Raw genomic sequence first — 24,723 nt, forward strand, 5'->3', positions numbered from 1 at the left:
GATCCCGTCAAATTTGTCTGGAAGGGACAAACAGGCATCGCACACCTGGGCAGACTGCTGAATGGTCTGGTGTGCTGGCTCGCTGGGTTGACTAAAGGTAGGGGATCCTCTGCTTTTTGGGGGTGACGCCCCTTGGGGAAGATCTAGATGTTGAAGAATGCAGAGGACCTCATCCATCGCGTCCCCAGTTGCGCCAGCTGATCGTGGTGTTGGCAAAGTAGGTCTCCCTGTTCGCCAACCATCTAGGAGTTGGCTCCTCAACAGCTTCTGAGGCGCAGGTGAGCGTAAGGATGGGTTGCCAGGACCGGTGGTTAGTAGACCGGCGAGCTTCAAGTCACGTCACGTCAAACAGTGCAGCCAGAATAACACCAATCATCAAATCACATGCATTCTAATTAATATGAAAAGGGTAAATGGATTAATATTGTGTAAAACGGCTGATGCCAGAGATTACTATGTGGCATAAGTGTGAATGCGCCATTCGATCTGGGATTGAAAAAACTGGCTACAGATTCAATGTGTTGGATATACAGTAGACGTTGGGGTGCAGATAACGCCTAGAGGGAATTTGTATGGATGACTGGGAGAACAGTGGAAGTCCAAGTTACTTGAGGCTTGCTTTGTCTATGTTGGATAATTTACAGGGGAGATGACAATCTAACTTTTGGGTTTGTTTTTGAGCTGCATTGAACCCATGCAAGAAGACAGTGCAAATGAATCCCCAATCTTTTTTAGTTTTAAGTTTAGAATGATTACAGAGAGCAGTGCAGCCAGTTGTCCATGTCCTCAGCAGCATCCCATAAAACGCTTCATGCAGTCCAGATTGTTTAACTGAAAGCTGCCTAGAAAGCGGCACAAATTATTTGAGGCGGGAAAAAGGCTATCAACAAGCTCTCTCCAAACACAAGTGGAAAATAACTCTTTCATAGTCTCGCAATATATTGTTTGAGCATCCCAATGTTACTCTTGAGTATGATTGGCCCTATATGTCAAAAATAAAAATGAAAATGGTCTTTAAGAATATTTTAGATGAGAGGTTGAAAGGACTGGGATTGTGAAATAGAAATGAGGTAGAAGGCTGCTGATGACAGGAGGAAATTAAGTGTCTGGCATCTGTAGCATGCATGTAGCATGTAGCATTATTGAGCCCCAAGTCCTCATGGGTCCTCTAACAGCTCACAGATGACAAGGTCGGTAGGGACGAGAGGTCTGTTGCAAGACACTCACTTATCCTGTATTACGCTGGGGAATCATACCAACACAGTGATCACAGGCATAATAGACCATCAGACTGGAAGAGTGAGAAGTTAAACTTTACTGTAGTGTTGATTGGGTTGGTACTTGCTGTACAATGTACAGTGCTCTATGACCAAGTGTTCCCCCAAGGATTTGTTTCAGCAGCGTTGGGAGGGCGTGGTAGTAGGCGTGGTCAATGGAGCAGTCTCCGACCAAAACATTTTGAGGCCCCCCTCTTGGCCGCAGAGACAAAATGTGGATGTTTTAAAGCACATTTCCTGCAATTGTACTTATTTTGCCATGGGGTGGAGAGAAAATTTGAATGTTTTAAAGCTAGTTTCCTGCAATTCTGCACATTTTGCCATGGGGCTGATAGAAAAATTGCAGTTTTAAAGCTAATTTCCAGCAACTCTACACATTTTGCCAAAGTTCATGCTGTGTTATTATTCTATATGAGTGACTCAAACATTGTAACAAACTCAATGTGGTCCCCAAATTTGAGATTCTCCCTGACTATCTATCTTTTTTTGTCGACAACTATCAATAAATATAGGGGAAACATGTTTACACACGGTAGTGATTCGTCATCCTCTGATATTTAACAAGATTTAAAAAATCGTAATCTAAAGCACCCACCTCAAACACTTCAGTCGCAGTGCTTTATTTCAACAAAACCACAGGACACCAGAAATTCCCCATTGATTATATGTGTTTACACTGTTTTTCCTTTCCATTTTTTTCATTACTGTACTTCTCTGAGGACGTAGGCTGCAGAAGCCAGCAGTGTTTAAAGTGGGCCGCTTGTCTCACTGGAATTCCCATCTTGTAGGAATCTAATTTTCAACAAATGTAGGGGAAGAGTGTGTGTGGGGAGGGGGAGGCACGAGGACGTTTTGTAGAATCTTTAATACTAACATGTCCATAACACAAACTTCTGCAGCCATTCCAGCCTTAAATTAGCATTTAGACTTAGGCCAAAGGTGGCTACTTTGAAGAATGTAAAATATATTTTAATTTAACACTTTTTTGGTTACTACATAATTCCATGTGTGTTATTTCATAGTTTTTATGATTCTACAATGTAGAAAATAGTAAAAATAAAGAAAAACCCTTGAATGAGTAGGTGTGTCCAAACCTTTGACTGGTACTATATGGGACGAGGGATCATAAGCTAAGTTTTGATTCAATGACAATGTTACTGCACTTTCACAGTTACATGGATACTGTAATAGACACAGCTACAGTACAAAAACTGGAAGATATTTCTGGTTTCTGAATATAAGGACTTCACCAAGAGTTCAATAGACAGCTAGCCTATACTGCTTTACTGGAAAAGCAGGAGACAAGTTAGTTAAACCAATGTTGGAACTCGATAACAGGCAGTGTTTTCGCTTTCATATAAAAGGTTTATTGAGAATCCAGTAGAAAGTAAACAGATTAGGCTGAGCTTTGTGTTGCCAGACACCACAGGAAGATAAATCAGGTTTAATCCCACTAAACACAACCCTTTCTGCCAAAGCAGCACTCTCGCAACATGTAGAAAACATAGAAAAACATACAGGCTCCTGCACAAAGCATCCATCCATCTTGGAACTCACATTCTCATTACAGCTAATCAATTTATCCTAATGTGTATGTACCATGTTTTATGGTGCCTAAGACATTGAATCTATGTAACTGCGTGGCATATTCTCTCGCAAAAGCTGAGTTTATTGTTGCTCTCTAAAATGGAAATCCTTTGGTAAATGTGTCAGATCAACCCAAGAACAGGAAGACAGAAAACGACAGGTATAAAAGACTGCATATTTCAACACAAATAGATATTTGACTAGCATAGAAATACATTTCCGAAGCTTCACATGTCCGTATAATAAGTGGATTAAGCTCGGAACATTGTGCCAGAGTGTCATTGTGTTTCGAAATTGCACTGCCAAGCTTACATTACAAGGCAACACAGGTCATTTCTCAGCAAATTACCCTGTCCATTTCTACAACGAGGGAAACGTTTCAACTGTAATGTTCATGAAAATATCACAACAGCAATTGTTTGGCTCCAGGCAAGCTAAAATGAACACTGTTATAATTGTTGAATTTATTCAAATAACCTGAACACCAACACCATTAAGCATGTAAACCTGCCGTCACACACTGCTGAACATATCTCTGGAGGAGTTGGAATGTGTCTTGGCAATTTTAATTGAAAGGTGAACATTTGTTGCTGGTTTAATATGTAAGTTAATGGTTGAAGAATTCCGATAAGCTTGTGTTGAGATTGGATTGACCTCTTTTGCAGAGGAAAAATAGCCACCAGTTCTGGTTGATGAAACACAGAGGTATTTTCTCCCTTCTCCATCTCTCTCATGTTGCAATCCAGGCATTAGGCTGAAAGGTAAGACAGGAGGCATTTTCTCCCCTGTATAATAAACCTATTAAGTTAATATCACCTCTCCAACACCCATGTTAGCCTGTGATATATAAATACATTTTCCTCTAAGGTACAGTTCCAAGGATATGGGAGAGCATTTGACGCCAGACAGCTTATCAGTGGGCATGTATAGACTGAGGGAACAGCACAGCTACAGGTCATCCACCCCCAGAAATCCGTGGAATGTTAGGAGTGAAACCCTTTAAAGGGTTCTTGTCACTAATAACAAAGATGTAAGTCTCACCTTGATGTGGAGAGGAAGTCAACTGAAACTTTTCTGAACAAAATGCTAATGTTTTGAAGAAATTGATGCCAAAAACAATGCCAGGGCATGCATAAAAATGTGACTAAGAAATTCTTAACTACTTATTACTACTGTTTGATGAGTTGGTTTTCTTTAACGTCATAATGGTAATAATAATAATAGGCCTACACCTACATTTATCTCTCACACTTCTATGGATCAGTGCACAGGAGGGGTGAAAGTCGTGAGTAAAGGCGTCAGCATGCTTCAGTTCGGCTGGCGGCTAGCCGGCGTCAGCTAGGCGAACCGAACGAGTGTGCTCGCATACTCCCTTAAAAGACCTTCATTTGAAAAAGCATTTTGAGATGCCGTAGCCAGTATACACTTCCTCAAAATAGTCTGAATTAATCTAAGATAACTCAAGAAATCTGTCATCCATTTGGACGTTTATGCCAAGGATATCTTTGTGGCGAAATTTTACATCTAACTAATTTGTTTCTTGCAGTATTTCCCAATGAACAAATGTGCAAGAAAACAAGTCGTCTCTTGTTGAATGACAACAAAGACTTGATTGAACAATCCCCACTGTTGACGAATCACAGACGAAGGGGCGTAGACTTCGGCTGGCCTTGAGAAAAAATGTTGTGTGCCCGAACAGGCGACGAAACCCTTACCGAAGTACAAAACATCACAAAATATAATCATAATATAGACACAAACTCTTCCGAACTGTTTCGGCTGGGAAGCATGCGGACGCCTTAAATTACTGGAAGCATGCTCCCAGTGGAAAGGCTGCCAAAGGCAAAACAGAGCTGGGTGGGAATTAGACAAGGGCTAAGCTAATTGTGAGCTCTGGTACAGAGAGTTGGAGGGGAGGGGTGCTGCAAAGGGCTGATTTATTTTGTGCATATCTGTAAAGAACCTTCCATCTGGCAGAGCACAAAACCATCAACACTGTAATTAAAATGCAATTACCACCTCTCTCCTCCCCCAGCAACACAGTAATCCCAGAGAAGTCATTCCATCTGTGCCATATACAGCCTGTCATCTCCTCCTCACCTCAACAGCATTCTCCCTTTAGCTTCCCCTCCTTTATGTGCTGCACATCTAAAATAATAGTCCGTTTCCTCATCCATTCTATCCTTTGGCAACCTCGGCTACACTCAGAATCATTAGCTTTGTTCTGTGGGGGTTCTCGCTACGTAATATGTATCTGCTGGGACTGAATCACCCTTCAGATGGATGTTTCTGCTTGAGGGTGTAAATAATCACGAGATTCCTCTTTAAAAAAAATAACAAGCCAGAAAGAGATTTACTACTCCATTCATAATTCATTGTGCACTACTCTCTATTCTTCTGAAGGTTATCAATTTCACCACATATTCACACCTCTATGACAGAAAGTTTGCAATCCATCAATTTGTATGGTGGCAACTAACTTTGGGTGTTGACGTCAGTAACAAGTAGGCTAGCTACCTTTTTAGGAAACAAAAATACGGAAAAACAACGAGAGACACAGGAGAGGAGCCACACAGGCAATGGAGGATGAGTGTGTGAATGTGTGTGTGAGTGATTGTATCGACAAGCACACATGCATGTGTTCATGTTTGTCATGGGGGGTGGTAGAGGAGGGGGGGTGCAAGGAGCTGCCTCCCTGATATAAAACCTTAATTACTTGACTAAATGTGTAATTAAAATATATCACAGCTGCAGACATACCTGTGTGTAGGAGACTGCACTGGGACCCCAGTGACTGTCAGATAAATCACTTCCACACACAGTTACACAGCACAGGGACAGGGAGAATGGGAAAGAGATTGGAGGGGGAGGGAGAGAAAAAAGTAAGAGAGGAGGAGGGAGAAAGAACAAGTAAGATGGGGTGAGGGAGAGAGGTAGATATTTGAACTAAATTAAAAAACTTGACACGGGAAGGGACAGAGGGATAACAGGACTTACATCTTCATTCCACTTCTAATGATTTGAGAATTTTAGAAACGTGGTGTGTAATACAAACAAGATACATCCCAATTGATAATTATGATCCTAATCTATCCAAATCAGCATTGTTACTATAAATAAGACAGCATATGAGGAACATACAGTACCAGTCAAAAGTTTTGACACACCTACTCATTCAAGGGTTTTTCTTTATTTTACTATTTTCTATATTGTAGAATAATAGTGAAGACATCAACACTATGAAATAACACATGGAATGGAATCATGTCGTAACCAAAAAAGTGTTTAACAAATCAAAATATATTTTAGAATCTTCTAAGTAGCCACCCTTTGCCTTGATGACATTTTAGCAGACTCTTGGCTTTCTCTCAACCGGCATCACCTGGAATGCTTTTCCAACATTCTTGAAGGAGTTCCCACATATGCTGAGGACTTGTTGTCTGCTTTTTGTTCACTCTGCGGTCCAAATCATCCCAAACCATCTCAATTGGGTTGAGGTCGGGTGATTGTGAAGGCCAGGTCATCTGATGCAGCACTCCATCACTCTCCTTCTTGGTCAAATAGCCCGTATATAGCCTGGAGGTGTGTTGGGTCATTGTCCTGTTGAAAAAAAAAGGATAGTCCCACTAAGCGCAAACTAGATGGGATGGTGTATCGCTGCAGAATACTGTGGTAGCCATGATGGTTAAATGTGCCTTGAATTCTAAATAAATCACAGACAGTGTCACCAGCAAAGCATCCCCACACCATCACACCTCCTCCTCCATGCTTCACAGTGGGAACAACACATGTGGAGATCATCCGTTCACCTACTCTGCGTCTCACAAAGACATGGTGGTTGGAACCAAAAATCTCAAATTTGGACTCGTCAGACCAAAGGACAGATTTCCACCGGACTAATGTCCATTGCTCGTGTTTCTTGGCCCAAGCAAGTTTCTTCTTATTATTGGTGTCCTTTAGTAGTGGTTTCTTTGCAGCAATTTGACCATAAAGGCCTGATTCACGTAGTCTCCTCTGAACAGTTGCTATTGAGATGTGTCTGTTACTTGAACTCTGTGAAGCATGTATTTGGGCTGCAATCTGATGTGCAGTTAACTCTAATGAACTTATCCTCTGCAGCAGAGGTAACTCTGGGTCTTCCTTTCCTGTGACGGTCCTCATGAGAGCCAGTTTCATCATAGCGCTTGATAGTTTTTGCGACTGCACTTGAAGAAACTTTCAAAGTTCTTGAAATGTTCCGTATTGACTGACCTTCATGTCTTATAAGTAATGATGGACTGTCGTTTCTCTTTGCTTATTTGAGCAGTTTTTTCCATAATATGGACTTGGTCTTTTACCAAATAGGGCAATCTTCTGTATACCAGCCCTACCTTGTCACAACACAAATGATTGTCTCAAACGCATTCAGAAATAAAGAAATTAACTTGTACAAGGCACACCTGTTAACTTCTTATGGCTGCAGGGGCAGTATTGAGTAGCTTGGATGAAAGGTGCCCAGAGGTGCCCATAGTAAACTGCCTGCTCCTCAGTCCCAGTTGCTAATATATGCATATTATTATTAGTATTGGATAGAAAACACTCTGCCATTTCTAAAACTGTTTGAATGATGTCTGTGAGTATACCAGAACTCATATGGCAGGCAAAAACCTGAGAAGAAATCCAAACAGGAAGTGGGAAATCTGAGGTTGGTCCATTTTCAACTAAGCCCTTATTGAATACACAGTGGGATATGGATCTGTTTGCACTTCCTACGGCTTCCACTAGATGTCAACAGTCTGTAGAACCTTGTCTGATGCCTCTACTGTGAAGTGGGGCCGAAGGAGACAGGAATTAGTCAGGTCTGCCATGAGGTGACCATGCTCTGACCATGCGCGTTCACATGAGAGGGAGCTCTGTTCCATCGCACATCTGAAGTCAATGGTATTCTCCGGTTGGAACGTTATTCAAGATTTATGTTAAAAACATTCTAAAGATTGATTCAATACATCGTTTGACATGTTTCTACTGACTGTTACGGAACTTTTTGACATTTCGTCTATTTTAGTGAACGCGCTTCCTGACTTTGGATTTGTTTACCAAACACGCTAACAAAAATAGCTATTTGGACATAAATAATGGACATTACCGAACAAAACAAACATTTCTTGTGGAAGTGGGAGTCCTGGGAGTGCATTCCGACGAAGATCAGCAAAGGTAAGTGAAGATTTATAATACTATTTATGAGTTTTGTTGACTGCACAATTTGGCGGGTAACTGTATGGCTGCCTTTTGTGGCTGAAAGCTGTTCTCAGATTATTAAATATTGTGCTTTTGCCGTAAAGCTTTTTGAAATCTGACACAGAGGTTGCATTAAGAACAAGTGTATCTTTAATTCTATGTAAAACATGTATCTTTCATCCAAGTTTATGATGAGTATTTATGTTATTTGACATGGCTCTCTTTCTCCGGATATTTTGAAGGCATTTTGGAGGCATTGCTGAACATGTAAACTGAGGTTTTTGGATATAAATATGAACTTTATCGAACAAAACATATATGTATTGTGTAACATTAAGTCCTATGAGTGTCAACTGATGAAGGTCATCAAAGGTTAGTGATTCATTTTATCTCTATTTCTGGTTTTTGTGACTCCTGTCTTTGGCTGGAAAAATGGCTGTGTTTTTCTGTGATTTTGCGGTGACCTAACATAATCGTTTGTGGGGCTTTCGCTGTAAAGCCTATTTGAAATCGGACACTTTGGTGGGATTAACAACAAGATTACCTTTAAAATAGTATGAGATACATGTATGTTTGAGGAATTTTAATTATGAGATTTCTGTTGTTTGAATTTGGCGCCCTGCACTTTCCCTGGCTGTTGTCATATCATCCTGTTAACGGGATTGCAGCCATAAGAAGTTTTAAATGAAATGCATTCCAGGTGACTACCTCATGAAGCTGGTTGAGAGAATGCCAAGAGTGTGCAAAGTTGTCATCAAAACAAAGGATGACTACTTTGAAGACTCTCAAATTTAACACTGTTTTGGTTACTACACGATTCCATGTGTTATTTCATAGTGTTTATGTCTTTATTATTATTCTACAAATGTAGAAAATAGTAAAAATAAATAAATTAAATGGAATGAGTAGGTGTGCCCAAACTTTTGACTGGTACTGTTTATTCTCAAAGCACATGAGTATGATGTAACGGTATCAAACTTAGTTTCAGAGAACATCTTACTGAGTTTGGGTGAATAAGGCCAACTTTTTTATTTCATAAAAAGACACACTGAATACAATCTTATCCAAACTAACTATCCAAACTACAGCATGAGATTTATATGGAACAGAAATATAAACGCAACATGTAAAGTGTTGGTCCCATGGTCCATGAGCTGAAATAAAAGATCCCAGAAATGTTCCAATAAGTATGCACAAAAAGCTTTTTTCTCCCACATTTTGTGCACAAATTTGTTTACATCCCTGCTAGTGAGCATTTCTCCTTTGCCAAGATAATCCATCCACCTAACAGGTGTGGCATTTCAAGAAGCTGATTAAACAGCATGATCTTTACACAGCTACAACTTGTGCTGGGGACAATGAAATGCCACTCTAAAATGTGCAGTTTTGTCACACAACACAACGCCACAAGTTGAGGAAGCATGCAATTGGAATGCTAACTGCAGGAATGTCCACCAGAGCTATTGCCAGAGAATTGTATCTTAATTTCTCTACCATAAGCCGCCTCCAACATTGTTTTAGAGAAGTTGGCAGTACGTCCAACCGGCCTCACAACCACAGACCACGTGTAACCACGCCGGCCCAGGACCTCCACATCCGGCTTCTTCACCTGCGGGATCGTCTGAGACCAGCAACCCGGAAAGCTGATGAAACTGTGGGTTTGCATAACCAAAGAATTACTGCACAAACTGTCAGAAACAGTCTCAGGGAAGCTCGGCATGCTCATCGTCCTCACCAGGGTCTTGACCTGACTGCATTTCAGTTAACTGACTTCAGTGGGCAAATGCTCACCTTTGATGGCCACTGGCACACTGGAGAAGTGTGCTCTTTACGGATGAATTCCGGTTTCAACTGTACCGGACAGTTGGCAGACAGAGTGTATGGCGTCATGTGGGCGAGCAGTTTGCTGATGTCAACATTGTGAACAGAGTGCCCCATGTTCAAATCAAATCAAATTGTATTTGTCACATGCACTGAATACAACAGTGAAATGCTTACTTACATTCCCTTAACCAACAATGCAGTTTTAACAAAAATAAATGTTAAGTAAAAAATAGATAAGTAAAAAATGTAAACATGTAAGTAACAATTCATTAAAGAGCAGCAGTAAAATAACAATAGTGAGGCTGTATACAGCAGGTACCGGTACAGAGACAATGTGTGGGGGCACCGATTAGTCGAGGTAATTGAGGTAATATGTACATGTAGGTAGAGTTAAAGCTTGTTGCTCATCCATCTATTTTATACTTAAATATTCTCATCCCATTCCTCTACTAGATTGTGTGTATTAGGTTTTGTTGTGCAATTGGTTAGACATTAGGTTTTGTTGTGGAATTGTTAGATATCACCTGTTAGATACTGCTGCACTGTCGGATCTAGAAGAATAAGCATTTCGGTACACTTGCAATAACATCTGCTAACCATGTGAATGTGACCAATAAAATTTGATTTTATAGTGACTATGCATAGATAATAAACAGAGAGTAGCAGCAGCGTAAAAGGGGGGGGGGGGGGGGCAATGCAAATAGTCTGGGTAGCAATTTGATTAGCTGTTCAGGAGTCTTATGGCTTGGGGATAGAACCTGTTTAGAAGCCTCTTGGACCTAGACTTGGCGCTCCGGTACCGCTTGCTGTGTGGTAGCAGAGAAAACAGACTGTGACTAGGGTGTCTGGAGTCTTTGACAATTTTCAAGGTCTTCCTCTGACACCGCCTAGTATAGAGGTCACGGGTGGCAGGAAGCTTGGCCCCAGAGATGTACTGGGCCATACACACTACCCTGTGTAGTCGGAGGCCGAGCAGTTGCCATACCAGGCAGTGATGCAACCAGTCAGGATGCTCTCGATGGTGCAGCTGTAGAACTTTTTGAGGATCTGAGGACCCATGCCAAATCTTTTCAGTCTCCAGAGGGGGAATAGGCTTTGGCATACCCTCTTCCCGACTGTCTTTGTGTGTTTGTTGTTGATGTGGACACCAAGGAATTGAAGCTCTCAACCTGCTCCACTACAGCCCTGTCGATGAGAATGGGGGCATGCTCGGTCCTCTTTGTTGGCGGTGGGGTTATGCTATGGATATGCATAAGCTACTTTCAACGAACACAATTGCATTTTATCGATGGCAATTTGAATGCACAGAGATACCTTGATGAGATCCTGAGGCCAATTGTCGTGCCATTCATTCGCCGCCATTACCTCATGATAATGCACGGCTCCATGTCTCAAGGATCTTTACACAATTCCTGGAAGCTGAAAAATGTCCCAGTTCTTCCATGGCCTGCATACTTACCCGACATATCACCCATTGAGCATGTTGGGATGCTCTGGATCAACGTGTACGACAGCGTGTTCCAGTTCCCGCCCAATATCCAGTAACTTCACACATCCATTGAAGAGGAGTGGGACAACATTACATAGGCCACAACAGCCTGATCAACTCTATGTGAAGGAGATGTGCCGCGCTGCATGAGGCAAATGGTGGTCACACCATTCATACTGACTGGTTTTCTGATCTACGCTCATACTTTTCTTTTAGGTATCTATGACCAACTGATTCATATCTGTATTCCCAGTCATGTGAAATCCATAGATTATGGCCGAATTAATTAATGTCAATTGACTGATTTCCTTATATGAACTGTAACTCATTAAAATTGTTGCATGTTGCGCTTATATTTTTGTTCAGTGTATTTTAACAGAAGCAAAGTTTTTGAGATAGAAGACATTAGGCCTAGATGGCAGTGTATGATTTCATTGCTCAACTTTCTTAACTTCTTCACTTTGGAGACTGAGATGAAATGTGATCTTCAGATCTGCTTCACTGAACACATTTAAAGGAACAATGCAGCCATTTTTATCTCAATATCAAATTAAATTACTGTAATGGTTTTCAATTAAAATGGACAAAAAAAACAAAAATGGCTTCTTAGTAAAGAACAATTTCTGAAGCAAGAATTTTGTTAGGACTGTCTGGGAGTGGTCTGAGTGAGGGGCCTGATTGGAGGAGCCTAATGGGTGGGATATGTAACCTGGAAACTAGCTGTTATTGGTCTTTTAAACCCTTACACTCATGGGAATTGGCCTTAATGTAAATGTTTCTGACAGAAGAAATATGGAAAGCATATGCATAACCATGGTAGCAAATAAAAGAGAACAGTTAATCCAATAATTTCCCCATAAATCTCCTAAGGGCTCTATTTTAACAAACCTAACACAACGGTCAATCTAAGCGCTGGGCGGTAGCGCTATAGGTTCGGGGTTGTGTCCGAAATTGATTTGGTGGGTGTGATGAGGCTTGGCCACTCACTGGCCAATCAGAACGTGCTCCATGGCTATATAAACTCAGCAAAAAAGGAAACGTCCTCTCACTGTCAACTGTGTTCATTTTCAGCAAACTTAACATGTGTAAATATTTGTATGAATATAACAAGATTCAACAACTGAGAAAAAAACTGAACAAGTTGGAATAATGTGTCCCTGAACAAAGGGGGGGGGGGGGCATAATCAACAGTCAGTATCTGGTGTGGCCACCAGCTGCATTAAGTACTGCAGTGCATCTCCTCCTCATGGACTGCGCCAGATTTGCCAGTTCTTGCTGTGAGATGTTACCCCACTCTTCCACCAAGGCACCTGCAAGATCCCGGACATTTCTGGGGGGAATGGCCCTAGCCCTCACCCTCCGATCCAACAGTTCCCAGACGTGCTCAATGGTATTGAGATCCAGGCTCTTCGCTGGCCATTGCAGAACACTGGCATTCCTGTCTTGCAGGAAATCACGCACAGAACGAACAGCATGATTGGGGGCATTGTCATGCTGGAGGGTAATTTCAGAATGAGCCTGCAGGAAGGGTACCACATGAGGGAGGAGGATGTCTTCACTGTAACACACAGCGTTGAGATTGCCTGCAATGACAACAAGCTCAGTCCAATGATGCTGTGACACACCGCCCCAGACTATGACGGACCCTCCACCTCCAAATCGATCCTGCTCCAGAGTGTAACGCTCATTCCTTCGACGATAAAAGCGAATCCGACCATCACCCCCGGTGAGACAAAACTGCGACTTGTCAGTAAAGAGCACATTTTGCCAGTCCTGTCTGGTCCAGCGACGGTGGGTTTGTGCCCATATGCGACGTTGTTGCCGGTGATGTCTGGTGAGGACCTGCCTTGCAACAGGACTACAAGCCCTCAGCACCAGCCTCTCTCAGCCTATTGCGGACAGTCTGAGCACTGATGGAGGGATTGTGCGTTCCTGGTGTAACTCGGGCAGTTGTTGTTGCCATCCTGTACCTGTCGAGCAGGTGTGATGTTCGGATGTACCGATCCTGTGCAGGTGTTGTTACACGTGGTCTGCCACTGCGAGGATGATTAGCTGTCCTTCCTGTATCCTTGTAGCGCTGTCTTAGGCGCCTCACAGTATGGACATTGTAATTTATTTCCCTTGCCACATCTGCAGTCCTCATGCCTCCTTGCAGCATGCCTAAGCCACGTTCACGTAAATGAGCAGGGACCCTGGGCATCTTTCTTTTGGTGTTTTTCAGAGTCAGTAGAAAGGCCCATTTAGTGTCCTAAGTTTTCATAACTGTGACCTTAATTGCCTACCGTCTGTAAGCTGTTAGTGTCTTAACGACCGTTCCACAGGTGCATGATCATTAATTGTTTATTGAACAAGCATGGGAAACAGTGTTTAAACCCTTTACAATGAAGATCTGTGAAGTTATTTGGATTTTTACGAATTATCTTTGAAAGACAGGGTCCTGAAAATGGGACGTTTCTTTTTTTCCTGAGTTTAAGTGGTTGCTTTAAGTTGTGTATTTACAGTCTATTATGTATAGCCTTGGAATCAACTCCTATTCCAATGTTAGTCCGTTATAGTTTGTTAAATAGCTTACAGAAACAAAATAACAAAATATAGACCTGTCCCATCTTTGTTAAATATGTTAACTGAAACCTATTTGCAGTCCACATTGTTCTAAATCAGTGGTTCCCACACTTTTTATAGGCCCGTACCCCATCAAACATTCAACCTCCACCTGGGTACCCCCTCTAGCACCAGGGTCAGCGCACTCCCAAATGCATTTTTTTTGCCATCATTGTAAGCCTGCCACACACACACTATACGATTAATTTATTAAACATAAGAATGAGTGTGAGTTTGTCACAACACGGCTCGTGGGAAGTGACAAAGAGCTCTTATAGGACCAGGGCACAAATAATAATATAATAATAATCAATAATTGTGCTCTTTATTTAACCATCTTACATATAAAACCTTATTCGTTCATCGAAAATTGTGAATAACTCATCACAGGTTAATGAGAAGCGTGTGCTTGAAAGGATGCTCATAACTCTGCAATGCTGGGTTGTATTGGAGAGAGTCTCAGTCTTAAATCAATTTCCACACACAGTCCATGCCTGTATTTAGTTTTCATGCTAGTGAGGACCGAGAATCCACTCTCACATAGCTACGTGGTTGCAAAGGGCATCAGTGTTTTAACAGCGTGATTTGCCAAGGCAGGATACTCTGAGCGCAGCCCAATCCAGAAATCTGGCAGTGGCTTCTGATTAAATTACATTTTCACAGAACCGCTTTTTGCAATTTCGATGAGGCTCTGTTGTTCAGATATCGGTAAGTGGACAGGGCATGAAAAAGATAACGAATCCAGTTGTTTGTGTCATCCGTTTCGGGAAAGTACGTGCGTAAATGCGCACCCGACTCACTCAGGTGCTTCGCTATTTCACATTTGACATTGTCCGTAAACTTGAGTTCATTTGCACACCAAAAATCATACAATGATGGAAAGACCTGTGTGTTGTCCTTCAAAATGCAGACAGAAAAGAGCTCCAACTTCTTAATCATAGCCTCAATTTTGTCCCACACATTGAATATAGTTGCAGAGAGTCCCTGTAATCCTAGATTCAGATCATTCAGGCGAGAAAAAAAATATCACCCAGATAGGCCAGTCGTGTGAGAAACTCGTCATCATGCAAGCGGTCAGACAAGTGAAAATTATGGTCAGTGAAGAAAACTTTAAGCTAGCCTCTCAAAAAAAAACATGTCATTACTTTGCACCTTGATAACCAGCACATGTATGTATGTTGTAAAAGTGTTACATGGTTTCTGCATAGTGCAGAAAATACACGAGAGTTCAGGGGCCTTGCTTTAACAAAGTTGACAATTTTCACTGTAGTGTCCAAAACGTCTTTCCAGCTGTCAGGCATTCCCTTGGCAGCAAGAGCCTCTTGGTGGATGCTGCAGTGTACCCAAGTGGATTCAGGAGCAACTGCTTGCACACACGTTACCACTCCACTATGTCTCCCTGTCATGGCTTTTGCGCCATCAGTACATATACCAACATGAGCAGGAGCTCCATTTGGTTACATACCGACCGTTAGTGGAATTCCCACGAGAGAGTAACGTTTAATGTGATTGGATGTTAATTATTTGACTAGGCGTTGTTATTTCGCTGAACACTAGATGGTTTAATTTTATTTTTGGCAGTGAAATGAGGCTACCCAGGCATAAAAAACTCACCCAAATGTATAGCCCTGTTGGAAAATATAAATAGACTGTTTGAAAATGCGAAGAAAAATTAAAAAAAAAAAAAAATGAATCACATTTTTATTTGGCGTAACCCTGGAGGTACGCGTACTCCAGTTTGGGAATACATGTTCTAAATAATTGCATGGCTTCAATGTTGAAATATAGACCCTATACATAGCATTCACTCTGATATAGGGGCTAGGCCTACTGTAAATTAAATTATGGCTGAGCATGGACATACCAAATGTTGTCAATAAGCAAGATTAAATTCACAAAAAAGAGGACAAATAATTATATTCAAACTCTAAACAACAACTTCTTTTAAATAGGTTATGTCTAAATACACTTACGGGCCCCATAATTGCTTCCCGTGGGCATTTCATATTAAAACAACCCAGACTATGGAGGGTTTCATGCACATCTAAACTTTTCACAGTAGCTGGACAAAGATAAAATATAAAGAGAAAGGGAGGATGTCACTCTTATACTGCTCCCAAATATAATGTTTTATATACATATTGAAACTATCTTACAGATCACATGCATACTTCTCCAGAAGTTGCATTGCATGAGCGCCATGGACTTTATCACCATAAAACCAGGACAGTAGATAATTCTAAAAAGTTAGATTTTAATAAAATTAAACAAAAAACAAGCAAATCTGTTGCCTTTTTTTCAACAACAATAAATACAGGTAAAATGTAATGATATCATAAAATTGTCAGGATTAAAAAGAATACAACTTATTGCTGTTGAACCAGCCTTCGTTATAGTAGGCCTAAGGTAAGTAAAGGGTAGCCTATGGAGGGCTTAGGATTTAAAAATATGAAACGTAAAACAAACAATTGTTACAGGAAAATAACTTCTAAATAGAAGGTTCGCCGGGATTCACTGAGGTTCTCATCTCTTATTTCATAATGGCCATGGACACATGTAGCCTACATCATGGAGGGAGTTTTACGCAAGTCCAAGCATGGCTAAAATAATGCAGGCTTGACTACAATACATAGATAAAAATGGAAATGTTAGCTCACTGCTTTGCTCCTCTCAAACTTGATATTTTATTAATAAAGCTTTGGTGATTACACTTTATTTCCAAGCGGTCTCACGAGCAGAACTAGCCTATTTGATTAAATTGGTCAGGAAAAAAGTAAAACAGCCTTCCTTGAGAGGAGGGGAGTGTCACGTTCCTGACCTGTTTTCTCTTGTTTTTTTATGTGTTTAGTTGGTCAGGGCGTGAGTTGGGGGTGGGCATTCTATGTATTGTGTTTCTATGTTGGGTTTATTGTGTTGCCTGATATGGTTCTCAATTAGAGGCAGGTGTTTGACGTTTCCTCTGATTGAGAACCATATTAAGGTAGGCTGTTCTCACTGTTTGTTTGTGGGTGATTGTCTTCCGTGTCTGTATGTCTACCACACGGGACTGTTTCGTTTTGTCGTTCGTGTATGTAGTCTGTTCCTGTTCGTGCGTTCTTCGTCATTTGTAAGTTCTCAAGTCCAGGTCTGTCTACGTTCGTTTTGTTATTTTGTAATCATTTCAAGTGTTCTTCGTGTTTCGTCTGTTTGTAAAAAAATTCATTATGTATTCACAACCCACTGCGCCTTGGTCCGCTCAATCACCACAAGACGACCGTTACAGGGAGGCTATGCTTGTTTTTTTATTAAATAAAACTAAATGGGGAAAAACATTCATGTTTTATGTTTCTAAATACGAAGTATACAGGTACCAAAAGCACATCTTGTTCCATGCCCATATGGGCAGTGTGCGTCATGGTTGGATAGGTATTTCCGCAGTCAAAATTAATGCCTTAACCAACTGCGTTACCACTGCAACAAGCTTTTGGTTAGTCTTAAATATCCCTACCAGCGCTGCCTGAAATTAGCACTTTGGATCATGTGTTTAAGGACACGCCTCAAATATTTCCATCCCTCCCATCTGAGCGAAAGCATGCTGATGTCAGACAGGTAAATTACCAAACCTGGCATTAGGGCTGGAAAATGCCAGTGCACCAGTTTTTACATGATGAAATTGCAAACTAACTCAATGAGTCACATGATGAAATACCAGCCAAAACAGGGACTGATTTCAATTCCCATTGCCAGTGTGATGGCAGGGAGAGGGAATGAAAATTAGAGGCTAGCTGGAGCCACTGGTGTTAAGCACAATTGTTGTTGCTGAAAGAGGACATTATTGGAAAAAGCTTTCGTATCTCTGAGGCTAGCAATGATTTCCTCCGGTTTCCCTCAAACTATTCCATCATTGTGAAGGGGATATATAGCATCTGAATATCCTCTCCGCCTCCCCTCCCTCCTAAATAGAGCAGAATCTATAGAATTAGAGCCATGACCTTGAGTAATAGGATGCAATGCTGCTGACGTAATCAACTAAATTATGGGGGGAAAAGATATAGGATGAAATAATAAACATACATGATGACAGAATGACAGTGAGTTATCTCCTGATGATTTGTAAAAGTCCAAAACAGTGAGCACCCTTCAGTGTGTTCACCACCTTAACACTGCATCCTTAATAAGAAGCTAGAAAAACCCATCAGGTTACAAAACCAATTCTCCATAGCTCCAGGGATCTTCTCTCCTCTGCTATCACTGAATGAGATGTCTTTCACTACACTATATTCTTTAGAGACAACACAATCTGCATAATCAAATCAAGCTCACTGAAATAAAAATGTGTCTTCGAATTGGAAAAACTAGCCAGTACCTATGAGTAGAAAGGCTAAAAGTATTTGGGCACATACAGCATAGTGCCTTCAGGAAGTATTCACACCCTTTGACTTTTTCCACATTTTGTTGTGTTACAGCCTGAATTCAAAATTGATTAAATATTTTTACCTCACCCATCTACACACAATACCCCATAATGACCTTTTTTTTTTTTTTTTTTTTTTCACCTTTATTTAACCAGGTAGGCAAATTGAGAACACGTTCTCATTTACAATTGCGACCTGGCCAATATAAAGCAAAGCAGTTCGACACATACAACAACACATAGTTACACATGGAGTAGAACAAACATACAGTCAATAATACAGTGAAAAATAAGTCTATATACAATGTGAGCAAGTGAGGTGAGATAAGGGAGGTGAAGGCAAATAAAATATATTAATAAATAAAAATATAAAAAAGGCCATGGTGGCGAAGTAAATACAATATAGCAAGTAAAAAAAACACTGGAATGGTTGGTTTGCAGTGGAAGAAGGTGCAAAGTAGAGATAGAAATAATGGGGTGCAAAGGAGCAAAATAAATAAATACAGTAGGTAAAGAGGTAGTTGTTTGGGCTAAATTATAGATGGGCTATGTACAGGTGCAGTAATCTATGAGCTGCTCTGACAGCTGGTGCTTAAAGCTAGTGAGGGAGATAAGTTTTTCCAGTTTCAGAGATTTTTGTAGTTCGTTCCAGTCATTGGCAGCAGAGAACTGGAAGGAGAGGCGGCCAAAGGAAGAATTGGTTTTGGGGGTGACCAGAGAGATATACCTGCTGGAGCACGTGCTACGGGTGGGCGTTGCTATGGTGACCAGCGAGCTGAGATAAGGGGGGACTTTACCTAGCAGGGTCTTGTAGATGACCTGGAGCCAGTGGGTTTGGCGACGAGTGTGAAGCGAGGGCCAGCCAACGAGAGCGTACAGGTCGCAGTGGTGGGTAGTATATTGGGCTTTGGTGACAAAACGGATGGCACTGTGATAGACTGCATCCAATTTATTGAGTAGGGTTTTGGAGGCTATTTTGTAAATGACATCACCGAAGTCGAGGATTGGTAGGATGGTCAGTTTTACAAGGGTATGTTTGGCAGCATGAGTGAAGGATGCTTTGTTGCGGAATAGGAAGCCGATTCTAGATTTAACTTTGGATTGGAGATGCTTGATGTGAGTCTGGAAGGAGAGTTTACAGTCTAACCAGACACCTAGGTATTTGTAGTTGTCCACATATTCTAAGTCAGAGCCGTCCAGAGTAGTGATGTTGGACAGGCGGGCAGGTGCAGGCAGCGATCGGTTGAAGAGCATGCATTTAGTTTTACTTGTATTTAAGAGCAATTGGAGGCCACGGAAGGAGAGTTGTATGGCATTGAAGCTCGCCTGGAGGGTTGTTAACACAGTGTCAAAAGAAGGGCCAGAAGTATACAGAATAGTGTCGTCTGCGTAGAGGTGGATCAGAGACTCACCAGCAGCAAGAGCGACATCATTGATGTATACAGAGAAGAGAGTCGGTCCACCCTTTTGCAGATTTATTGAAAATTGAAATACAGAAATATCTAATTTATATAAGTATTCACACCCTAGAGTCAATACATGTAAGAATCACCTTTGGGAAATATTACAGCAGTTAGTCTTTCTGGTTAAGTCTGTGTAAAAGCTTTGTACCCCTGGATTGTACAATATTTGCACATTACTATCTTCAAAACTCTTCAAGCTTTGTCAAATTGGTTGTTGATCATTGCTAGACAGTGTTGCCATAGATTTTCAAGCAGATTTAGGTAAAAGCTGTAACTAGGCCACTCAGGAACATTCAATGTCATCTTGATAAGCAACTCCAGTGTATATTTGGCCTTATGTTTTAGGTTATTTTCCTGCTGAAAGGTGCATTTGTCTCCCAGGAAAATAGACTGAAGCATGTTTTCCAAATATTGTACAATCCAGGTGTGCAAAGCTCTTAGAGACTTACCCAGAAAGACTCACAGCTGTAGTCGCTGCCACATGTATTGGCTCAGTGGTGTGAAAACTTACGTAAATTAGATATTTATGTATTTCATTTTAATTACATTTGTAGAAAAAAATCGAAAAACATGTTTTTACTTTGTCGTTATGGGGTTTTGTGTGTAGATGGGTGAGAGGAAAAAATATATTTAATAAAACATTTTATTCAGGCTGTTACACAACAAAATGTGGAATAAGTCAAGGGGTATGAATACTTTCTGAAGGCACTGTAGCTATTAGGTTATTATCAAGTCTACAAGAGTATTGGACCTTATTGGAATGTCAAACAATAAAACACAATACTGTGTGCATTTTCAAGACAAAGTGGAACAAAAACCTTGTGCCCTCTGTTACTTCCAACATAATACTTTAATAATTCAGGACTGGTTAAATGACTGAGAAACAGTCAAAGTAAAGGAGGGGAATAAAGATCGAGATAAAGAAAGGCAGCGTGAGCCTGCAGTAACCAATATGTCTGTGGAAATGCTGCAGCTTTACAGGGCCCATCCATCAGGAGGAACTGCTGTTCTGCTGTACATTAAAAGGCATTTCCACCATCTCCTCAGTTCACAGGCTCTATCACCAGGGAGGTGGAACTGTCACGTGTCCTTCAAGCCAACCACAAGTAACCCTACACATGTAAATGTAACACATTTGTCAATACAGCTGGTGATATCTTATACATTTCTTATAATGTACAAACAGTAGAATGCAATAGAGAGCTGTCAGTGTATGCCTACATAGTATACATAGGCAGTGGTTGAACTGGGATTTGGGAGATGGGGGGGGGCCCTAGTTCAGGGACATGCGGGGAGATGGGATTTTGTAAAAAATTCACTAACCTAAAGAATATACAAGAAAAGTACATTTGATAGCATACTACAGGCTATTTATTATAGGGGAATTTCACCCTGGGGGAGCCCTGGGATTGTTTTGATCATGTCCAAGGGATTTCTAGGTCAGTAAGATGTGTTTCAGACATCATTGGCCACGAAGAGGGTGGGACTGGGCTTCACGCGCCGAACGATACACCCTATGACAACTTCCGGTGTATTGGGAGGGTGAGATCTGAAAATAAATGTAGTCCTGCTTTTTGGCATTTCGTGAAACCTCTATGTGATACTGATCGCACTGTACATTTTTTGGTGTGTAAATAAGGTTGTCCTTGTTTGATAGAGCCATTGGATGTCTTCCAGCGATGTTCCTATCGGCAGATTCATTGCTAATTATACAAGGTGACACATATTTTCCAGTTTCTGAAAGATTACAACTTGTGTGGGGCAGTGCTTCATGCTCTGGCCCTGTCACTCCCCCAAGGTGGGCTTTTTTGAAAGGGAGGCGGACACTAACAAAATAAATAATTTGTGCAAAACTGAAAGAACTAACCAGACCGCAATGGCTTAAAGTGATTTCTTTCATCAACACGAATTTGACTATGGAGCATTTTTCATGTTCTATTTGCTACATGGTGAAATTCAACCATATGTTTCAGGAAACTAGGCGTATGTCGCGGGTCACTACTTCACAGGAGAGCCATTTGAATGTAAACTTTTTATTTTATAAAAATGTGTTTTTTGGCAGAAATACCTTCTCGAACATGTGAACTTTCATGTGCCTTAATAACAAACTTGTATGTCATCTGTAAATACGAATACAATTGTTAAATTACAAACCTAGTTGGTTTAGCCACAGAAAAAGTCAGCAACCTTCCCACTAGCCATTGATTGGCTGAGATAATGAGTGGGCTGGACATGCCGAGAGATGAGTTTGGATTGGTCTACAATAAGGCACGCTTCTGTCTATATGAGCTGGTCAGCATGTCTAGGTAATCCTCTCTAACGCAGCTTTTTTGAACGTATTGCGTAGTAAAACTGCATAAGCCTAATGTCAAGCTAAAGTGTACTGTTAGCTAGCTAACGTTAGCTGGCTGGCTCGCTATCTAACGTTATGTGTATGCTCTCCACTTTCTGGAGGACCGAGTTTTGAAATCAGCGAAATTTCGAGTATGATAGCTAAGGAGATGGAGAAAACACCTGTCTCCTGATCTCTCTGGATCTCCTCTCCTTTAATTTATGACAGGGTGTGAGCTGTCAAACTGGCCCAGTTCCCTCCTCCCTTCTGTGGGTTAGAGAAGATCTGATTTGACCAATTGGGTCATGACAGCCATATCTTCCTATTAGGCTATATATTGTTCTAAATGTAATCTCTGTACCTGTACACTTGTAAGCCTACCCTAATGTAGATGTTATGCTGACACAGTTCAACTGTAGTTCAAACTGTACAATAGAGTATCATGTATTACCTTTTTTTGTCTTACTGACAATACTGTGTGGTGCCTGGGCTTCTTCCTGGAGTGGATTCTAGATACAGAGAAACAGAATTATTGAATTATAATTTTTTTCAAAACTAATTCATCATTGGATAACATGCTGTTGATTCCATCCCAACCCAAAGTATGTCATATCTGTCTAGGCACCAACTAATTATGTGCTTTATCTGCGCAGACTAATAATATAGTTGAACATTTGGCAAAGAGACCCCTCCTTAGTCCTTATGCTTAATTAATTTGGTAAATGTAATTCTAGGTTTTTATTGTTCCAGATATATTTAACGATACTGGGATTAGCTTTCTGAAAAAAGGACTGAGATGTGTCAGGGAATATTTTGAAATAGACTGTTTAATTGAGGGAGGATATTCATTTGGACTACATTAATCACGCCAAAAACAAAAAGTTTGATAAAACAGACCAGTTTGCCAGATCCTGCTTAATTTTTGTGAGCAAAGGCACATCATTTGAAGAGAACTGGTCTTTAAGGTCCGGTGTGACATACTGTATATGCCCAAGTATTTGAAAGCCCGTTTCGGGCCAATCGGAATGGGGATATTGATTATAAATGGATGGTAGAGGCGATAAAGGTAAAGCCATGGATTTCCACACTTTATTTTGTACCCTGATAGGCTACCATATATATCAGATATGCAATGGTGTAAAGTACTTAAGTAAAAAATACTTGAAAGCAGTAATTAAAAACGTTTTTGTGGTATCTGTCATTTACTATCCATATTTTTAACTACTTTTATTTTTACTTCACTACATGTCTTCAGAAAATAACGTACTTTTTACTCCATACATTTTCCCTGACACACAAAAGTACTTGTCACATTTTGAAATCTTAGCAGGACAGGAACATGGTTCAATTCACACACTTATCAAGAGAACATCCCACATATGCTTTGTTGGAGTGTGCCCCTAGCTATCCGTGAAAAAAAAATGTTTTAAATGGTTCCGGTTGGTTTGCTTAATATAAGGATTTTGAAATTATTTAAACTTTTACTTTCGATACTTAAGTATAAAACTTTTAATCAAGTGGTATTTTACTTTTAATTGGGTCATTTTGTATTAAGGTATCTTTACTTTGAATCAAGTATGACAATTGGGTACTTTTTCCACCACTGCATATACACTACAAGACCAATGTGTACACCTGCTCATCGAACATCTCATTCCAAAATCATGGGCATTAATATGTAGTTGGTCCTCCCTTTGATGCTATAACAGCAGCCACTCTTCTAGGAAGGATTTCCACTAGATGTTGGAAAATTGCTGCGGGGACTTGCTTCCATTCAGCCACAACAGCATTAGTGAGGTCGGGCACTGATGTTGGGCGATTAGGCCTGGCTAATAGTCGGCGTTCCAATTCATCCCAAAGGTGTTCGATTGAGTTGAGGTCAGGGCTCTGTGCAGGCCAGTCAAGTTCTTCCACACCATGCTGAAACAGGAAATGGGCTTTCCCCAAATTTGGAAGCACAGAATCATCTAGAATGTCATTGTATGCTGTAGAGTTGAGATTTCCCTTCACTGAAACTAAGGTGCCTAGCCCAAACCATGACAAACAACACCAGACCATTATTCCTCCTCCACCAAACTTTAGAGTTGGCACTATGCATTTGGGCAGGTAGCATTCTCCTGGCATCCGCCAAACACAGATTCGTCTGACAGACTGCCAGATGGTGAAGCGTGATTCATCACTCCAGAGAACGTGTTTCCACTGCGCCAGAGTCCAATGGCGGCTAGCTTTACATCACTACAGCCGACGCTTGGAATTGTTCATGGTGATCTTAGGCTTGTGTGCGGCTGCTCTGCAATGGAAACCCATTTCATTAAGCTCCAGGCGAACAGTTATTGTGGTGACGTTGCTTCCAGAGGTAGTTTGGAACTCAGTAGTGGGTGTTGCAACCGAGCAGACGTGTAAAGCTCTTCAGCATTCGGCGGTCCCGTTCTGTGAGCTTGTGTGGCATACCACCTCAAAGCTGAGCCGTTGTGGCTCCTAGACGTTTCCACTTCACAATAACTGCAATAAAAGTTGACCGGGGCAGCTCTGGCAGGACA

General features: G+C 41.0%; 1 protein-coding gene across 5 annotated transcripts in view; it reads right to left on the reverse strand.

Annotated features, from left to right (window-relative positions):
- LOC129855266 (cytosolic carboxypeptidase 6-like) overlaps window positions 1–24,723 on the reverse strand; it is a 461,876-nt gene that overhangs the window by 349,174 nt on the left and 87,979 nt on the right. The window contains exon 3 of one of the 5 annotated variants that reach the window (XM_055922732.1): window positions 22,635–22,692. The exons of the other annotated variants lie outside the window; for them this stretch is intronic. Coding sequence (XP_055778707.1) covers window positions 22,635–22,692 — 58 coding nt within the window. The remainder of the gene's footprint in view (window positions 1–22,634; window positions 22,693–24,723) is intronic. 5 annotated transcript variants of the gene reach the window in all.

Source organism: Salvelinus fontinalis, chromosome 5, assembly GCF_029448725.1.
Source record: "Salvelinus fontinalis isolate EN_2023a chromosome 5, ASM2944872v1, whole genome shotgun sequence".
Classification (NCBI taxonomy): Eukaryota; Metazoa; Chordata; class Actinopteri; order Salmoniformes; family Salmonidae; genus Salvelinus; species Salvelinus fontinalis.